The sequence below is a fragment of the Littorina saxatilis genome, linkage group LG4 (assembly GCF_037325665.1).
Source record: "Littorina saxatilis isolate snail1 linkage group LG4, US_GU_Lsax_2.0, whole genome shotgun sequence".
NCBI lineage: Eukaryota > Metazoa > Mollusca > Gastropoda > Littorinimorpha > Littorinidae > Littorina > Littorina saxatilis.
The window spans coordinates 49,090,372-49,109,512 of NC_090248.1; the positions used below are offsets into that span (position 1 = coordinate 49,090,372).

Sequence of the window (19,141 nt, forward strand, 5' to 3'; positions counted from 1 at the left end):
CAGTAGATCTATGCCATGGCAATGATGAATGGCATTTTTTCAACTTGCAAAAAATGTTCCATGTTCACACAGAGGATTTGTAAAACCATTATTAAGATTTTAATCCAGAGAAAATGTACACCTTGCTGTGCAATGATAGTTTCACATTAAAATACTAGGTTACTTATTCATTCCACTTACAGAATACACAAAGTTCATGTGTCTCAGAACTGGAAGTTCATCTGGCATTGAGGCTTGAAGTTTAAATTGTGTTTTGGCAATGGAAGTAGGTGTGTCATGTTGGTGAAAGCGTCGACTGGAAGGTTGGTTTGGAGTGTTATAGACACAGTATTTTTTGTGTGCAAGATTTTTCTCAATTCAGTCATGCAGGGCTGCTCAGGCTTCTGCAGCAGTTATGACATTATTCATAAATTATGTCAGATTCAAAGCAATATGCCATGCTGCCAGCGTTACATTGTTCAGAAATTGTGGATGACTGGAACAAAAATGCCAGCATATAATACAGGATGTTTATGTGTATACTCTTCGAAGAAAAAGAAAGACCCCTCAAGAAAATGTGTACTCTTTAAACAAAAATTGCTCAAATTCAAGGGTCAAATAATGTAATTGTAACTTGCATGTTTTAGAATTCATAAAAGGTCTGCAAGTGTTGTAGAAACTGTTGACAGTTTTATTGCCCCGTGCTGGATACGCGGACAGGTTCAGCTTTTGGGGAAAAGGGTTTGGTTTGGCAAAAACTTGTGATAAACAAGCTGCAACAGGGTCCTGACCAAGAACTTTGCATACCAGTTTGTGTTTAAAAGCAGATAAACTGACAAAATAATTCACTACAGCAACATGCCAACACCACAAAAACTTAAACAAGTCTTTTTTTTCTCTCAAATAGATGGTGGTACATGTAATCAGAACACTGCCTGGGCAAGTCTGCCAGACTAAAATGAGCTAGTGCCTCAAAGATAAAATCTTGAAACCTTTTTAATGAAAAATGGTATAGCCTCAGATGCTTTGTGCTAGTGCAGCTTCAGTTACACACTCTTTCTCGCTCAAACACATTAACAATGTGTAAAAACTGTCACATTTTGTTTATTAAATCCTGAAAATGACAAATAGAACACTTTCAGCACTTTCTCTTTAGCACACATCTCAATTATGCACATTAAATTAGTATGAAACAAATCATTCATACACTGACAACACTTGGTCCAAACATCTTAACTTATCAACAGAACTTCGATTGAAATTTAGAACTTTATCATACATATACACATCCACACGCTAGCTCCAGAACTTGTTAAACTCCTATTATAACAGAGATTTGTTATCTCTCACTGTTGTACGTTCTACGAAAGTCGAATTTTCATTTAACTGCTGCAACAAACGGACAGTCACGTTAACCTCATTCACAGTTCACATAAACACGCAACATAAAGCTTGGCAAAAGTAATGGAAAGAACGAAATGATAAATTTTTTTGTAACAAACTTGGGACAGATTACGGTTGGGGCTTACAGCGTAGCTCTGAGAGCCTCCATTTTCTGGTAGATGTCTTCACGCTTGCTGTTGATGCTGGTCTCGGAGTCGAGGTACTGCTGACGGTTGACCTTGCCAGAAACCAGTTTCTCAGCCATGGTGATGGCCAGGGTGATCTGATCCTTGTACTGGCTGTCCAGACGCTGCAGCTCACTCACCTGGGACATATCAAAATACAATAAACATTTCATGCCCAAGTCTACAGTAACTGATACTGATAGCACCAGCATTCAATCTCCTTGGATCCTGTATGCAAAAAATTACAAAAGAATGAACCCTTTTCACAGCTAAGTCTATAATCACTGATGCGGATTGCACCAGCATTTAATCTCCGTGGGTCCTGTGTACAGCACTATGACAGTTGATTTGCGTTTTCTCTGCAACCGAGCATGCACAGTTGGCCAGGGAACTCCAGACACAAGTTAATTAAAGTGTACAGTAAGATCTAAGTAACCATCAATCAATCAATCAATCAATCAATATGAGGCTTATATCGCGCGTATTCCGTGGGTACAGTTCTAAGCGCAGGGATTTAAAAAAAAAAATGTTTTATGCAATTTATATCGCGCATCTTTTAAAGTGCACTTATTCTTCAAACACAAGGCTGAAAGAATCTGGCTGTAGGAAAACTGAATGGACCACACAAATAATGAAACCACACACACACAACCATAGAAAAGTACCAACTTCTTTTCAAGGTAAAAGTTTTGACCCACACACACCTTCTCAGCGATGTCAGAGCCCTCAGCCTTCATCTGCTGCTGCAGGCTCTGTATCTGGGAAGTGAGACTGCGGTAGTCGGCGTCCACCTTCTTGCGGCTAGCCACGAAGGCGTTCACGTCCTTGCTGGTCTTGAAGCGGTTGATGGCATCGTCATAGCTCTGGTAGAGGGCGCTGCGACGGTCCTGGGTGCTCTGAACCTCCTCCACCAGGCTGGCCACGCGCATGCGACTCTCCTTGGCCTCGTCCTGAAGAAACGGGGAATAACATAGATCAGTGTTTACATTGCACATTATACCAGACACATCAAGTTTTTAAGCTATTCAATGAGTGATAGTCGTCAAATGAAGTAAACCAAATCTGCTGATTAGACTGCACACTCCTTCAGAAGTGTTTCCTGTGCTGGAACCCTTATTATTTTCTTCTTCTTCTGCATGCATGGCTTGAAAGACATGTTTTTGTACGAGTGGGAGGCCAGCATCTTATCCACTTGGCCATTGCGCCTGTCTGAACCCTTATTTTCAACTTCTACACTCATGTAAGTAAATGCAAAATATTGATATTATGTGACTGCACATCACCATACCCTTCCCCCCTGGTAAATCTATTCCACCCTACCTGCCTACATCAAAGAAATCCTGCATAAACGCACATGGACTGAATAAGCATTCTTGTTTTTTAAGCGTACCTTGGTGATAGAGAAGTCGAGACGGACATAGATGATGACGGCCACGAACAGTAGGTAGAAAGCCCCCACCACCAGGAATGGCTCTTGGAACAGCATGAGGCGCTGGAAGGTGTAGTGCACCTGCAACGCACACAATAAAATTCATGTATGGAAGACACTGCAACACACACAATAACATTCATGTATGCAAGACACAGCAAGACACGCAATAACATTCATGTATGGAAGACACTGCAACACACACAATAACATTCATGTATGGAAGACACTGCAACACACACGTACACAGTCAATATAACACTTACCTCGACAGTACTATTCTTGCACATTATCTATTATAGGCCGAAAAAATTGGACAAAACGCTGAGTGGGTACAATTATCTCCCATAACCATGCGCCACCGTGGATCCCAAGCACTGTCCGAGTGCTTCCCCCTTACAGGATGTAGGTGGCGCGTCCTCTTTCTTTTTTCGCGCGTGTCAGACCGGCTGTGTTTCTGCTACGCTCCCGGATTATTTTGGACTAAGAGGCTCCTTTTCTGTGTGGACTATCACCTGTTGGATTATTGTGTGTTATTCCACTTCTGGCTTGAGGCTACGTTGTGTTTCCTTCAACTTGTGCCTCCGTTTTTGTGTGGCGGACTCGGCGTGCCTCCCGTCCTACTTCGTGGTGACCGGTCGTCTGCTTCTCGTTTCGCCGCATTCACTTGAGTATTGACCTAAATTTTCTTTGAATTTTGTTAATTCTCGGTCTTTAAGGGTACGTACAGGGCGAGGTAGGATGTCTCGTCCTGTTTTGGGCTCTGGTTCTACGGAACCAGAGTCTGCCGGGGGCAACCCTTCTCCGGGCGCCCAGCGTCATGTTTTACGCACGGAGAAGGGGATCTTTCGGCGCTCCGACTCTCCCTCCCCAAACGCTTTGCGTTTGCGGCGAGGGAGGGCGGAGAAAGCCTGTTTGAGCAAGCTCAATGCGAGCTTGCTCAAACAGGCTGGGCTTGAGCCTGAGACTTCGGGCGGGGCTGCGCCGTCGAAGGTTCGGGGAAGGTCGAGGGGAAGGAAAAAGCTTCTTTCTCCTTCTCCTTCAGTGGAACAGGCTTCCCCCCCTTCGACGCCGTTGTCCGGCCCTCAGTCTCAGGCTTCAGCTCCTCCCGGTTTCAAGCCTGGGGGGAAGGTTTCCTTCTCCCCCCTGGCTCGAATCCGGGGGCAGGTCGATTCCCAACCCTCTTTGGGGGTTGGTGAATCCGATCTAGGGGCTACTGGAGAGACTCAGGTTTTGACAGCCAACGGCCATACCACGTTGAAAACACCGGTTCTCGTCCGACCACCGAAGTTAAGCAACGTCGGGCCCGGTTAGTACTTGGATGGGTGACCGCCTGGGAACACCGGGTGCAGTTGGCATTAAAATCTTCCTTTTCCGGTGCCTCTCCTGTGCCCTCCTCGGTTTCCACCGCTGTGGAAGCCAGGAGGGACACGGGTCCTCCTCTGAACTCCCTCGCTGGGTCGTCTGCTGCTGTTTTGACAGTAGTTTCGGCCTCCTGGGGGGGGAGATCGGAGGAGATGACGGGGTCTCTGAATTCCCTCCCCGCTGGGGTTGGGATGCGAATTGACCCCGTTCAGGGCGGTCCTGTGGGGGCAGGGGTTTCAGGCTTCGTGCCTACGACCACTGCTACTACGGTTCCCTCTGACGTCCGTGTGACTGGTGGCTGTCCCTCTTGAAACGCTCCGGCCGACTAGTTACTGGACGTGGAGGTGTTCGACAGAACGTGGTACTTCTGTCGAATGGTCAGGGCGACGGGAACATTGTTTCTGTTGCTCAGACCGACACCTCCGACCGGACCGTCTTGACCCCACGCCATTCCTTAGCGTCTGGTGTTCGGGTGACGGATGGTCCGGACCAAGGGTCCGGAACGTTCCAGGCTTACGGGTCGGGATCGAACCGGACCCACGGGTCCCGACTGGACTTGACCTCCGGGTTTGGTCCGGACGGGACCCATGGTACGGGACCGTACCGGACCTTAGGGTCCGGTGCGGGACAGTACCTCTGGCCCTTGCCGGACCCCCCGGACCTACGGGTCCGGATGGTACGGTACGGGACCAGTGGTTCGGTCGGGACCGGACCACCCGAGTTGGTCTGGGTGGTCTGGCACCGAACCGGAACACACCGGACCTACGGGTCCGGAGGGTACGGTACCGGACCAGTGGTCCGGTCGGGACCGGACCACTCGACCACCTCTGTTGGTCCGGGTGGTCTGGCACCGAACCGGACCATGCCGGACCTACGGGTCCGGATGGTACGGTATGTCCACGTCCGGACCGAGCCACCCGAACACTTCTGTGGGTACGGATGGTTCGGTACCGAACGGGACCTCCGGATGGTACGGGACCGGACCGAATCTACGGGTTCGGATGGTCCGGTACCGGACCACCCGACCACCTCTGTTGGTCCGGATGGTCTGTCACCGAACCGGACCATACCGGACCACCGGACCTACGGGTCCGGATGGTACGGTAGGTCCACGTCCGGACCGAACACTTCAGTGGGTACGGATGGTTCGGTGCCGTACGGGACCTCCGGATGGTATGGGACCGGACCACAGGACCGGAACACCGGACCACCCTACCGGATCGGTCCGGACCACCCGACCACCTCTGTTGGTCCGGATGGTCTGGCACCGAACCGGACCTACGGGTCCGGATGGTACGGTATGTCCACGTCCGGACCGAGCCACCCGAACACTTCTGTGGGTACGGGTGGTTCGGTGCCGAACGGGACCTCCGGATGGTGCGGGACCGGACCGGACCTACGGGTCCGGATGGTCCGGTGCTGGACCGGTGGTCCGGTCCGGACCACCCGACCACCTCTGTTGGTCCGGATGGTCTGGCACCGAACCGGACCATACCGGACTTACGGGTCCGGATGGTACGGTGTGTCCACGTCCGGACCGAGCCACCCGAACACTTCTGTGGGTACGGATGGTTCGGTACCGAACGGGACCTCCGGATGGTACGGGACCGGACCGGAACACCGGACCGGACCACCCTACCGGACCGGTCCGGACCACCCGACCACCTCTGTTGGTCCGTATGGTCTGGCACCGAACCGGACCTACGGGTCCGGATGGTACGGTACGTCCACGCCCGGACCGAACCACCCGAACACTTCTGTGCGTACGGATGGTTCGGTGCCGAACAGGACCTCCGGATGGTACCGGACCTACGGGTCCGGACCTACGGGTCCGGATGATCCGGTGCGGGACCACCCGACCACCTCTGTTGGTCTGGATGGTCTGGCATCGAACCGGACCATACCGGACCACCGGACCTACGGGTCCGGATGGTACGGTATGTCCACGTCCGGACCTAACCACCCGAACACTTCTGTGGGTACGATGGTTCGGTGCTGAACGGGACCTCCGGATGGTACGGCACCGGACCGGACCACCCTACCGGACCGGATCGGCACCCCCGACCGGACCGGACCATTTCTTTTCTGATCAGACCCGATGGGTTCCTGTTCAGTCTATAAATGGCGGGGGTTCGTTGGCTGGGCTGACCCAACAGTCGCAGGGTTGTTGTTTTTCTCCCCCTTCGGCTGCTGGAGACGTTTCGTCTTTGGGGCAGGGGTCTTCGCGGCCTCTTGCTTCTGTGGGCGTTTCTTCACAGCCTGCTTCATCGCTTTCGGCTCTTCCCCCTCAAGCTCCCTACACTCCTGCTTTTGAGGAGTTGTCGGGAAGTGAAGAGGAGAGTGAGTCGGAGGACGATAGGGAGGAGGATCAGGGTCGCCCTGAGGTTAACACTGAACCTCTACCCTTGCCGGTTTCTGATGGAACTTCCGAAGCTATGCTTCGTACTTTCCAACAGTACATGACAGACATCACGCGGCGTCTTGACGTCACGGATGCCTCTCTTAAGCGTCTGTCGTCTAGTGTTGACACACAGGACGTGGACCCGGGGTCTGAGGACGAGAGGCAGGAGGCTCGTCCTCGCACAGCTAGAAGGACGTTTGAACAGTTTCAGGACGTCCTTCCCTGAGACGCCCTCTCGTCCTTTGAGTCCGCTTCGGCCCGGGCGCGGGAGGCTCACGCCGCGTCTGCCGGCGGCTCGTTTTATGAACGATCCGGCCGCCGGCAATTCGCGTTCCACCCTAGTCTAAGTGCCACGGTGGAAGCGGCAGCACATCGCCTGAGGAGTACAGATTCACGTGCAAACGCGACCTATGTTCCTCGGGAGGACGCGGGTTCAGTGCCATGCTTTCCTTCGGGAGGCGCACCTCCACTGTTTCCTCGTGTCCAATCTGTTTCGTCCCTCCCTTTTCCCTTTGACTCTCGAACTCTCCCTTTCCAGACTTCGAGTGTTTAGGGTGGGGCTGACGGTGATGTGTTCGTTGGGGAGGTGCCTTCGGTCAAGAAGGTGGAACTGAGCTCTGCTTCGTTCCACAATCTTGAGGCCACCGTTTCTTCCACAGTCGAGGCCCAATCACAGGCCTTGACATGGATGAGCACGCTGTCCACACTGTTGGACCCTCCCGATCGGGCAGAGTCCGATTCCACTCGGGTCCTTGACACGGTTCGAGTGGATCGGGCTTTGCATGCCGTGCGATCGTGCGTGACGTCTGCGGCAGAATTGGCCATTGGAACACGGGTCCACTTTATTGGCCCTGTTCCGTGATCATTTTCTGCCTACTTCTATAGTGCCTCCGGATATGAGGAAGAGTCTGAGGAACACGTTTCCTCAGCCTTCTTCCCTCTTTCATCCGGACACTGTTCGTTCTGTGGTGGAGTCCACACGCCAGAGGAACACTGATTCTCTGATGGTTGGCCTCGCTGCTTCGGCGACGGCGGCGGGGAGTAAGAGAAGTGCTACAGTCACCTCCAGCTCCCAGCCTCAGAAGAAGAAGAAGAAGCCAGTTTCACTGCCTCCTTCTTCCTCCTCTTAGGCGCCTGTTGCGTTCCCAAGCAAGACGAAGGGTGCTCAGACAGGTAAGGGGAAGCAGCACCACCAGGGGGGGTGGTCGCAAGCCTGCGCCTGCCCGCCAGCAGAATTTTCAGTGAGTCCCGGCCCTACGTTGACGCCCCCTCAAGTTGCCCCTCTTTCGTCCGTCGGTTCCCTTTTTTCGGGCCCGCGGCATGTGGGGCAGACTGGTCTCCAACCAGTTTTTCTTGAGGGTGGTGTGGTCGGGGTTTTCTCTACCGCTGTCGTCACAACCTCCATTGTCCGCTCTACCTTGGACGTTCCCCCCTCCTCGAGAGCCTGCCAGATGGCAGGCTCTTCAGGACGAGGTGAACTCGTTGGTCGAGAAGAAGGCGGTCTACCCCCTTTCTCAGCCTTCTCTGGGGTTCTGCTCCCGCCTGTTCACCGTCCCCAAAAAGGACGGCCGGTTCAGGCCGGTGTTGGACCTCTCCACCTTGAACTTGTACCTTCACAGGTGCAAGTTCAAGATGGAAACCCCTTCGTCGGTCCGGTTGGCCATCCGGCCAAACGATTGGGCCATGTCTGGGACCTCCAGGATGCTTACTTCCACATCCTGGTGGCCCCGGGGTACCGACATCTGCTCCGGTTCGTTTGGGAGGGCACGGTGTTCGAGTTTCGGGCCCTCCCATTCGGCCTGTCCTTGGCCCCTCTGATTTTCAACGGGGACAACAACACCACATGCTTAGCTTACCTTCGCCACCAGGGGGGCACCAATTCTCGGTCCCTCTCCCTGTTGGCGGAGGAGATTCTGCTCTGGTGCCAGACCAATCAGGTCCGGATGTCAGTCCAGTTCGTTCCGGGGAAACTGAACGCCCTGGCCGACATTCTCAGTCGGGGCGATCAGGTTCTCTCCACAGAATGGACCATCGCTCACAACGTTCTACAGCGTCTGTGGGCAAGGTGGGACCGTCCTCTGATCGATCTGTTCGTAACTCGATTCAGCGCTCGGCTTCCCAGGTACGTCAGCCCCTTTCGAGACATGAATGCGTTCCACTTGGACGCATTCACTCTCTTGTGGAGGCTCCTCGATGCTTACGCCTATCCCCCGACATCTCTGATTCCGAGGGTGCTGGCAAAATATCTGCAGGAACGACCAAGACTGATTTTGGTCGCGCCTTACTGGCCAACAGCTCCGTGGTTTCCAGATCTTCGCGGTCTCACCCACGTAGACCCTCTACCTCTGGATCTGGACGGGGGAGGTCTGCTCCAGCCTCGATCATGCCTCCCTCATCCACGTCCAGAGAGTCTGTGCTTGACCGCATGGCTCTTGTGCGCTCCAAACTGCTTGCACTAGGATTGCACAAGAGTTCAGTAGAGTTTTCCTTGAACGCTAAGAGGCGATCAACTAATCAGCTCTACGACTTACGCTGGAGAGCTTGGGCCACCTTCGCCTTGTCCAAGGGGATAAAGCCGCTTTATCCCTCAACACAGGACTTGGCCAACTTCCTGGTGGAAGTGTATCAAAAGAAGAGTCTTTCTTCTAAGACTCTTCTTGGATACAGATCTGCCATCGCTTCCACGATTGCGGCCGCTACTGGTCGCAGAACTGAACACTTGATCAGGTCCTCCCTCATCGCTAATGTCCTTTCGGGTATTAGCAATGCAGCGGTGTCTAAACCTCGGGTTTCATTTCCCAAGGGGGATGTCTTTCTGGTCCTCAAACTCCTGCGTAGCAATGAGTTTGAACCCCTGGCAGGCATCAGTATCAAGTTGCTGATTTTTAAGACTAATTGTTCCTCATCGCTTTAGCCACTTGCCGTAGACTCAGTGGTATTCAAGCTTTGAGTGGCCTGGACTTTGACATTGAGTTCACCACACAGCAGTGGTTGCTAGCATGGTCACGTCAGTCTAAGGTATGTTTCTTGGGTATATTTTCTTTTACGGTAGTACTGTTCGAAAATTGCCTGGGTATCTTAATCCTTGGATTTAAGTGATTTTGATTAAGGAGTTTAATACTCTACATATCACCCTCACACCACTCTGGTATTCTGTGCAAGAATAGTACTGTCGAGGTAAGTGTTATATTGACTGTAAGGCTTCTTTTTAAGCCTACTGTCTATATGATACTTACCGAGACAGTACTATTAGAGTTTCCCTCCCGCCTCCCCTCTTGATATGTTATGGGCTTTTTGAGGGTCTGCAGCTCATAAAGAAAGAGGACGCGCCACCTACATCCTGTAAGGGGGAAGCACTCGGACAGTGCTTGGGATCCACGGTGGCGCATGGTTATGGGAGATAATTGTACCCACTCAGCGTTTTGTCCAATTTTTTCGGCCTATAATAGATAATGTGCAAGAATAGTACTGTCTCGGTAAGTATCATATAGACAGTAGGCTTAAAAAGAAGCCTTACAATAACATTCATGTATGGAAGACACTGCAACACACACAATAACATTCATGTATGGAAGACACTGCAACACACACAATAACATTCAACTCAACTCAACTCAACTCAACTCAAATTTTATTGGCTTCAATTTCCATAGAAGAATTTGTCTTGCGCTTGGGAGAAAGCAAATAGTTTCCCTGCGCTGGTCGCCGGCTGGCCAGCGCCTCCATGTTGTTTTTGTATGGAAGACACCGCAACACACACAATAAGGCCACACAAAAAATAGGTGTGGTTAAGGTAACATAGCCAAAAAAAATAGGGTAGGAAGGTAGGCAATCACCTTTTTTTAAAACTTTTTTTTCTAATGTATATAAATTAAACCTACTAGCAGAGCAACCAAGCGTGTAGCACTCGCAACCGAAGAAGATGCCGCCATTTTTGTCATGGCAAGCGTCTGTTGGGCCTTTTTAGTAGAAGGAGTTATTTTCCTTGCATCGTCTGTATGACGACCCGAGCGCTTTCGCTGCGTTTTCTGCACTTGTTTTCTTGTTTTAAATTTTTTTGTGTGTTGACAAATGTAATAAAAAGTTATAGGGTTGGCCCCTAAAAATAATGTAGGTCGGGTTACCGTAACCACACCTATTTTTTTTTTAGGCCTAACATTCATGTATGGAAGACACTGCAACACACACAATAACATTCATGTATGGAAGACACTGCAACACACACAATAACATTCATGTATGGAAGACACGCAATAACATTCATGTACAGAAGACACGGCAACACACACAATAACATTCATGTATGGCACTGTATTTTATCAGTCTCATCATCACACCAGGTCACAGGCTAGTGCAACTGTCAGACAACAGACACACATGGTCCTATTTAATTAGTTTAATTACATCCAGGGCTTTTCCCATCGTTGCGGGGATGTATAAATAAAGCTTCCTGCAAAGTTTTAGGTTTGAAGTCCTTACCAATTACGAGAAATAATTAATTCTTTATTGCATTGTTTAGCAACAGTTCTCCAGGACTTGGGCTATATTTAGACCGTTGACGTCACTTCGTGACGTTTCGTAAACCAAAGATGGCGTTTGAGACTGTTCTGTTTACATTCGACACTATCAACACCACTTTGCAATACTGAAATAATTTTTTCTGTGTTCGAAAGCTACACCCAATCATTATTATATCCCCTTAGGTACAGTTTTATAACATTATTGGCACATGTAAACAATATGAATTAATTAATGAACGCTACGAATATGGCAGCCTTTGAACAAGATTTCTGTGAAAAGCAACAGCTGCATTAACAATGGCAAAAGGTGGGTTAAAAGTGAGAAAAGAAAGAGAAAGCCTGCAGACATTACTTAGAGCAGAGCTGCAACCAAGCAGCCTTGAAGAAGGAAACACAAGCAATGAACACTGATATAGACCTACCTCAAATTCCTGGATGTGCGATTCCACGAGGTTCTCTTTGCGCAGCACTATCACAGGCCGGCCAGTGGTGTCCAGGTAGGTGTAGTGCAGCTCATCTTCTTCACGCTTCACTGCATATGGTGTGCGCACTTCTATGTTCCTATCACAGAAGCAGTTTGTTAAAACAAATAAAACCAATATAGAAAAACTTGACTTAATGTAAAAAGCATACACATTCAAACAAAAACCATAAGTGCATTATGTTCTCATGCAACTGCTGCCCTTCTCATAAGTTAGTGAAAATAGCTCCAATTGACTGCAACGCTGCAGAAATATCTTGGAAGCCCAAATTGTATGCTAAAGGAAACATATTATAATTACAGCAGACTTCCACTACCTCGCGGTCCACTAAATCGCGAATTCGGCTATATCGCGAAGACCTCTTGGACCCCGATAAAAACATTTCATCTTATCAGTCTCTATCTCTTTCTCTCCCTCAGTCTCTCCAAATAGTGTTCTACGTGTGTGTGTGTTTTCAGGTTGTGTACATTACGGGTTGATCGAGACCTGCGAACAAAAGAAAAACAAACCTTTCACGCGCATGTGCCCCACTCAGTCAAGAACTTTCATGCCACGATCGGTATCGTCAAATTGGCCATGTGCCTATAGAGGTTAAGTGTCTGACCAGTCAGTATGGCCAGTCAGGCATGCAGTTCAACACTCGAGTCCAGCTAATTGCAATCTCTGATAGACGGTCCGGGTGGCCACAGGCGCCAATCAAGTGCTTAAACTGCGCTTCAGTCTTCTGCAATCTAGTCAGGCATGCAATTCAACACTCGAGTCCCGCTAATCGCGATCTCAGCTAGACGCACCAGATTTTCTACAGGCGCCATGAAGTGCTTCAGCTTCTTGCTTTATAGCAGGTGGCAGAAAAAGCAATCAATCAAAGAAGAAATCTACATGCTTTCTGCCAAAGACAAAACGCGTGTCAACTCAGACTCACACAAAGCAAAACAAAAAAAGCTTATCCATGTTACACAGCCAATGATTTTGATCCACCAATCATTCTGATCTATCGTTGGTGTCAAATAGTATGTTGTCAATATAAGACCAGCGCTAAATCCAACATGTATTCATTACACGATTGCAAACGAGAGAAAGCTAGAGCTACGATGTCTTCACCAGCAAGAGGGAAAAAGCAACCATACAACGGGCACGTAAGCGCAGAAAAGATTGTGTGTGATAAAGTGTGTGTGTGTGTCAGAGACAGTGTGTGTGTGTGTGTTTTCAAACGAAATAAAATAATGTGGTAATTCACCATGGCTTGCGTTCTGTTCATTGTCAGTTAGTGTGTGTGTGTGCAGCAGTGAGTAGCTATACGCGTATAGTGTACGTCTGTGTCTGATTAACTAGTAAGTTTGTGACGACGTATGAGTCGGAGAAAAATGAAAAGAAACCGTCATCTGCTGATAAAAGAAAACGTGTCATCGCAGTTAATCTTTTGAGAACTTAGTTGCCAACAGAAGCGTCACACTTGCGAGAAACGCAGTAACACATACACATGAACATTGTAGCACAACCACATGCCAGGCAAACGCACACATGCCAACGTGACGCTCACATGCTGTTTGTGACCAACAAGGGAAATAACCGCGTTTTTCTCTGACTCAGAAGAGAACGCGGTTTCTTCCCTTTAATTGGACCCCAAACTGCATCGCGATCAAAAATCTTTGGACCTTAAAGACCGCGAGTTAGTGGAAGTCTGCTGTAGTCATAAAATACAAACAAACAAAACAGCCACATGACAGTTTTTACTGGTTTACTGATTTAAAAAAAAAGTTTTAATAATGAAACAAACATTTCTATTAACAAAAGACAAGGGCACGTTGAAGCTAATAGCCAAGCGAAAACTCCTTTATAATCAGTACTTACTTGGCACCCTCAGGAAGAATGACCCTGACAACAGCCTCATCAATAACCATGTCATCGTAGACATGATCCACAAAGCGTATTTTCAGGGCATAGTTGTCACCTAAAAAAAGACATCAAACCAAGTTTTATTTTTTCTGCTTGCAAGATACAGTGAGAGGAAGAGTGATCATTTGGCATAAATCCTTCAAAGTAATATATTACATGTACACAAAAAATACACAAGTATCTTTTCACAGAAACAAATTTGGTAACTGAAACTTTCATTTCTTATGTATTTCTCCACTTTCCATCCAAGAGCAAACACAAATTGAATGCTCCAAAAGTGTCGTCTTTCAAATTTCACTACTTTGTAAGGTCTACATTCAATCCCTGAAGCAATTACATTGATGCCTTTACAAACTAAAAGAGCCCTGAAAGATACCCACCCTTATTGAAAAGGTACTCGTAGCTGGGAACGTTGTAACCAAGGAAGTAGCGGGTCTTCCAGCCACCGAAGAGGGGGAATCGCGGTCGCAGCTCAATGTCCACTGCGTCGTCCAGTTCACGCATGTGGCTTGTGGAAATGTTGCCGATCTCATCTCTGTAGTACACGTCTCGGGCAGCAGCTGGCAAGGATGTCTGCGATAAAAAAAAAGTCATGCAGAAGACTACTTTATGCACAAAACCTCCCTCTCACTGATTTTCAAGATAGACAGAACAAATTTTCATGCAGAAGACTACTTTATTTGCAAAATCTCTCTCTCTCTCATCTCACTGATTTTCAAGATAGACAAACTCAAATGGGTAAACTGTTTTTTTACAATTGTAAGACTAAGAGCAGTGCAGATTTTTGGATTCACGACTCACTGAACTTTTTCATCAAGGTAATTTTATGAATGAGAAAGTAGGGTCATTTCATACTTGGCAGCTTGTGGTTATATGATACTACATGACGGCATCAGTGGAGGTTGCATATTGAGTGAGTGTGTCCCATTGAACACGGCACCCTAAATATTCAACTAATGGAATCCTTTTGCACTCAGATGAGTCAAAACAAAGCAAATGAATAGTCACCTTGAAGGATTTGATAGAGGAAACTCCATCCTGACTCCTCTGGTAGTCGAAGCGAGAGAAAGGCCCCTTGAGAGTAGCACCAGTATGCGTGACGTCAACGTGCTCCTCAATAGCGACGTTGCCCCAGTGGGAAACCTCCAGCAATCGCTCAAGGTAGGAAACAGTGAGGAATGGGGAGTTGTTCTCCTCGTGCACCCTGAGTGGAGCCTGAAACACAGGTTGTGTCAAAGCAAATGGAAACAGAATAGACAAATGTCATGGAAAGGCCCTCCTGCTGTCACAACAGCAGACATTCTAACCCATTTCAGATGTTGTAACTGTAAGTCTGCACCATCTTCAGTCTAAGACTGGCCTAAAAGTAACACCTGAATTAGCAGTGTGAAACAACTTGCAACTTACAGTTCCACTGCTGCTGCAACTTATTTGTTTAAAACTTTGCTAAATTATCGACTAAAGAGGTATCTCAGAAAGCTTTTTATGGCTAAAAATGTTGCACAGCATTACTCTTTTGTTCCACAGTAATTTATGAACATGAGTTACTTATAAGAAATCCCCTTTCAACCCTTACCTCTGTAAACGGCGCTTTTTCATCAAAAGGTCCATATGTGATGATGTTTTCTGATACCGACACTGGCTTGGTTTTGGTGTAGGACTCCAGGGATGTAGAAGCTGCTGTCACTGTTGTTTTTTGTGACAGGGTTTTGTATGGGGAGTAGAGGTAGAGGTTGCCCTCATAAACAACATACTGCTTTTCTGCCTGTGTGATCTGGGCTGGGTATGGGGTCAGTGCATGTGCATACACTGCGTCCACTTCCACGGTGACAGTTTTGCCAGCGTCCAAACCAGAGCGAAGCTGGACTCTGTAAATTTCCTTGTCACTGTGGACAAAATAAACATAAAGTTAAAAAAATAGTCATTTTAGTGGATGACAACAAAAGGTGCTGTTTTTTTGTTGAAGAGGATTGATCATTTGGCTGCAAAAATCACCTATTGACTATATCATTAATCAGACATAATATGACCTAAACCCTGGAACGTCATGCATATGAAAACCTTGCTCAGATAACAATGAGGAAACAAGTTTAGTATGAGAGTGATGTATGCCATCAGGATTTTCTAAAAAAATTCTAGGTACGTACCTATGGTCTTTGACAGTTGTTGGTACCACAGTCAGCTTGTCATCTTTGTTGTCTTTTGTCTGAAATATAAAGAAGTGAACCATAAATGTGGCGCTAAAGTAAATACAAGGCACTGATCACATATATTCTCAAGAATTCCAACGTGCATTGCTGCAGGCACGTATATTAATGTCATGTACCACTATCTAGATTGCGCTGAATGTTTGCATGCATCAGCTAGCACAGTCACGGGGTTGGGTCGATTTGCTGTAAAAGTAGGAAACGGCCAGTGGATAGTAAAAGTAAAAACTGTTTTGCCCGTCATGGGTGATGCCTAATGGAAGAGCTGGATAAGTACACACATACAATGATACATGTAATTTCTCTCTTTGTGATTGCCCTGGGTTTGATGCACTGTGGTTGTTGGGACAATGTTGTTATGTTAGACTCGTGTTGCCAAGAATCTCCAAGTCCACCCCTTGTGTGCATGCATGATTGCATCTTTGCAAACATGCAGAAGCAAGCAAGCGATCACACACACACTGACGGAGCTCGGCCCGAGTTCTATCCTGGGTAGTTAGTGCCTTGGCTGGTTTAAGGTAGCTATCCGCCCCTACTGCCCCAGTTCAACTTGCCGGTTGTACAAGTTTACTAACTACTATAGCCTTGAAGGGTGGTATCAGTTTTACTTCCTTGACAGTCACAATCATGTAGCATGCGCAAATTAGCTAGACTGTAAACTGCACTTGCATTTTCATTCTCACTTTGACACAAATAACACAAACATGTATGTAGTACTAGTAGGCCTTCAGCTTAGAACCAGTCTCAGATCGCAGCAGCATAGTCGGCCACTTCTGTCGTCTGCTTCAGTTTGAGGTAAATATACACCGTGATCAAAACAACAAAATATTGCAAAAACGAAAACAAAATCAAATGCATAATTCTTACCACAGCTCCAATGAATGACAGCTTGCCCTTCAAAGCAGGATCGACGACAAACAAGACGGATCTGACTGTGGACGACCCTTTATTTTCAATCGTGATCGACGTGTACGTCTTTACCAAGTGGCTGGCGATGTCGATCTTGCGTTCCACTTGAGTTACAACGATGTTGTTATCCACAGTATCCTGATTTACTTTGCACAAAACAGAAACAAAAAAGGGCACTAGGAAGAGATAAAATACTTTTCCCCTCATCTTGGCAGTACTTTCGATGAAAATGGATTGAGATGCCTACAATGTCTTCTGACGAATCGCCGGCTTCCACGACCGGACACCAAGCCTCGCTTCCATTCGCCGTGTTGGCAGTGTTGGTGTAAAAGTTTAACTTACACATATATGCAAACACGAGGGGTATAACTAACCAAATAGTTATCAATCGTAAAATTTTTTGGATGTGCTATTTTTCTGATATTTAAACTCACTCTTTTAAAACAAAAATATGTTGTTGTTTTTTTGGTGGATCCCAACTTTTAACTTTTAAAGACGACAAAATGGCGGGAGCCAGTGGAGATAGAAATGAATCGTTGAAAGAAACTGTTTTAGAAAGTCTGACAGCTATTCTTTCGCCAGATCATGTCACGAGATCCAACGGAGAAGACCAGATTAAGGCGCTTGAAGTTACGGAAGGTACGTCCATAGCGGTTTTCTTTGAGCTTCGCAGTCAACCATTAGTCATATGACAGTTGGCCTGACACCGCAATGCACAGTCTAATCAATGACTGTTGGTGTTAACTGTTACTGTTTGACTTGCACTTGTTGTATTGCGATAGAAAGGGAAGAAACTATTCAGATTACTGAGGATTTTTATTTAGCAAAGCCTCATAGGAATGTAAGGATCATTTACTACTAACTTATCACTGACAGTGACACATGTGTCATTCACAGTAGCAGACGACAGGATAGGATGGGGGAAACGTGACTGAGTTTGACGTTGAGTGGTAATGTTGAACTTTTGCGTTGTCAATTCAGAGCTCACAATCCAGTGGCATTATTGACTTGTTTTTGATACAAGTTCCTTTTTAAACAAGCCAAAGAATATTCATCGTGAAATGAATTGACGGATTAAGCTCCAAAATTAAGCATAAATAATTACTTTGGTCATTTGAGATTTTGACTGAGGAAAATGACTAACATGGCAGAGAAAATGCATGAGGCTGGAGATCAGGCGAGCTGGTTTCGGAGCCCCCAAACTGAAAGAGAGACCAGAAGAGCAATCACTGGAGTTAGTCACTTAGTAAGTTAGTGCCATGAAAGTGACATAAGACGTACATGGAGGGGAAAATCCTGGTTACAGTAATGCAATCGACCCCATTTTATGCTACAGCAGTCCCTCTCACGAACGGACACCCTTGGGCCATTGCTAACCTGTCCGTACATTGTAGGTGGCCGGTCGCGGGAGGGGTGCCCCCCCTCATCACACACACTCAAACACACTGACAGACTGAGTGAGTCTTTGCTACTCGTAAGCCACTACTTGTACTAAAACAATAACGTCAAACTACTACAACTTATAACTGAAAGGAAAAAAAGCTGTTCTAGAAAAATGACGTTAATATATGGTGTCTTCTTCTTCTTCTTCTGCGTTCGTGGGCTGAAACTCCCACATACACGTGTTTTTTGCACGAGTGGAATTTTACGTGTATGACCGTTTTTTACCCCGCCATTTAGGCAGCCATACGCCGTTTTCGGAAGAAGCATGCTGGGTATTTTCGTGTTTCTATAACCCACCGAACTCTGACATGGATTACAGGATCTTTTTCGTGCGCACTTGGTCTTGTGCTTGCGTGTACACACGGGGGTGTTCGGACACCGAGGAGAGTCTGCACACAAAGTTGACTGAGAAATAAATATCTCACCGAACGTGGGCACGAACTCACGCTGACAGTGGCCAACTGGATACAAATCCAGCGCGCTACCGCCAGAGCTACATCCCCGCCCAATATATGGTGTAAAATGAAGAGAGATAAAAGAAATCCTCCCAATCACTTAGAACACAGGCACCCCATGAAAGCAGCCACAAACATACTCACAGAGGCACGCATGTTTGCGCAGATGCTTTGCAAAAATATCAATTGAAAACCTGCATGTCATAATTTCTTTTTGTCTGGCTTTATAGAATGCTTCAGGCAGTGACTTTTCCCTGACTGTCCAGTGTCCAATCTCCCCTTACCCCTCTCTTACCCTCCCCCACTCCCTTTACCCAGCCCCCACAGCAGAAACTTCAAATATGCAAGGAAGAGTACACTTTTTCTGCAAGGAAGAGTACACCTTGTCAATTATCTCCAGAGCTCTTCCAGCTGTCTCCACCATCTCACCCCAGCGCTCTCACCACCCCATCCCTCCCAGCTGTAGGCCACTGTCCACTGAGACAAA

General features: G+C 47.4%; 2 protein-coding genes and 1 non-coding gene across 4 annotated transcripts in view; 2 read left to right on the forward strand and 1 right to left on the reverse strand.

Annotated features, from left to right (window-relative positions):
* Window positions 1-1,067: 1,067 nt before the first annotated feature.
* Window positions 1,068-17,078, reverse strand: LOC138964969 (dolichyl-diphosphooligosaccharide--protein glycosyltransferase subunit 1-like). 2 transcript variants are annotated; one of them, XM_070337070.1, is made up of 10 exons: window positions 16,715-17,070; window positions 15,788-15,846; window positions 15,217-15,526; window positions 14,649-14,855; window positions 14,021-14,213; window positions 13,596-13,695; window positions 11,685-11,823; window positions 2,938-3,057; window positions 2,252-2,497; window positions 1,068-1,687 (listed from the first exon to the last, which is right to left on the reverse strand). In XM_070337070.1, the coding sequence occupies exons 1-10, from the start codon at window positions 16,961-16,963 to the stop codon at window positions 1,505-1,507; spliced, it is 1,806 nt and encodes a 601-aa protein (XP_070193171.1). In that variant the 5' UTR covers window positions 16,964-17,070; the 3' UTR covers window positions 1,068-1,504. The 2 variants fall into 2 exon arrangements, with proteins under 2 accessions (XP_070193171.1, XP_070193172.1); XM_070337071.1 differs by lacking the exons at window positions 1,068-1,687; window positions 2,252-2,497; window positions 2,938-3,057 and adding an exon at window positions 10,384-10,917 and having other exon boundaries at window positions 16,715-17,078.
* LOC138965732 (5S ribosomal RNA) lies at window positions 4,216-4,334 on the forward strand. Its single transcript, XR_011455505.1, has one exon. It is a non-coding gene; the product is annotated as a 5S ribosomal RNA (ribosomal RNA).
* Window positions 17,079-17,233: 155 nt separating the features above from the next.
* Window positions 17,234-19,141, forward strand: part of LOC138964967 (importin-9-like) — a 31,194-nt gene continuing 29,286 nt past the window's right edge. Inside the window, exon 1 of the mRNA XM_070337069.1 lies at window positions 17,234-17,395. Coding sequence (XP_070193170.1) covers window positions 17,260-17,395 — 136 coding nt within the window. The 5' untranslated portion in view covers window positions 17,234-17,259. The remainder of the gene's footprint in view (window positions 17,396-19,141) is intronic.

Coding starts and splice junctions, on each gene's coding strand:
- LOC138964969 (XM_070337070.1), bottom strand. CDS start 16,963: ATGAGGGGAAAAGTATTTTATCTCTTCCTAGTGCCCTTTTTTGTTTCT. Junction 15,847..16,714: donor TGTCATTCATTGGAGCTGTG/GTAAGAATTATG, acceptor TTTATATTTCAG/ACAAAAGACAACAAAGATGA. Junction 1,688..2,251: donor GCTCTGACATCGCTGAGAAG/GTGTGTGTGGGT, acceptor GATATGTCCCAG/GTGAGTGAGCTGCAGCGTCT.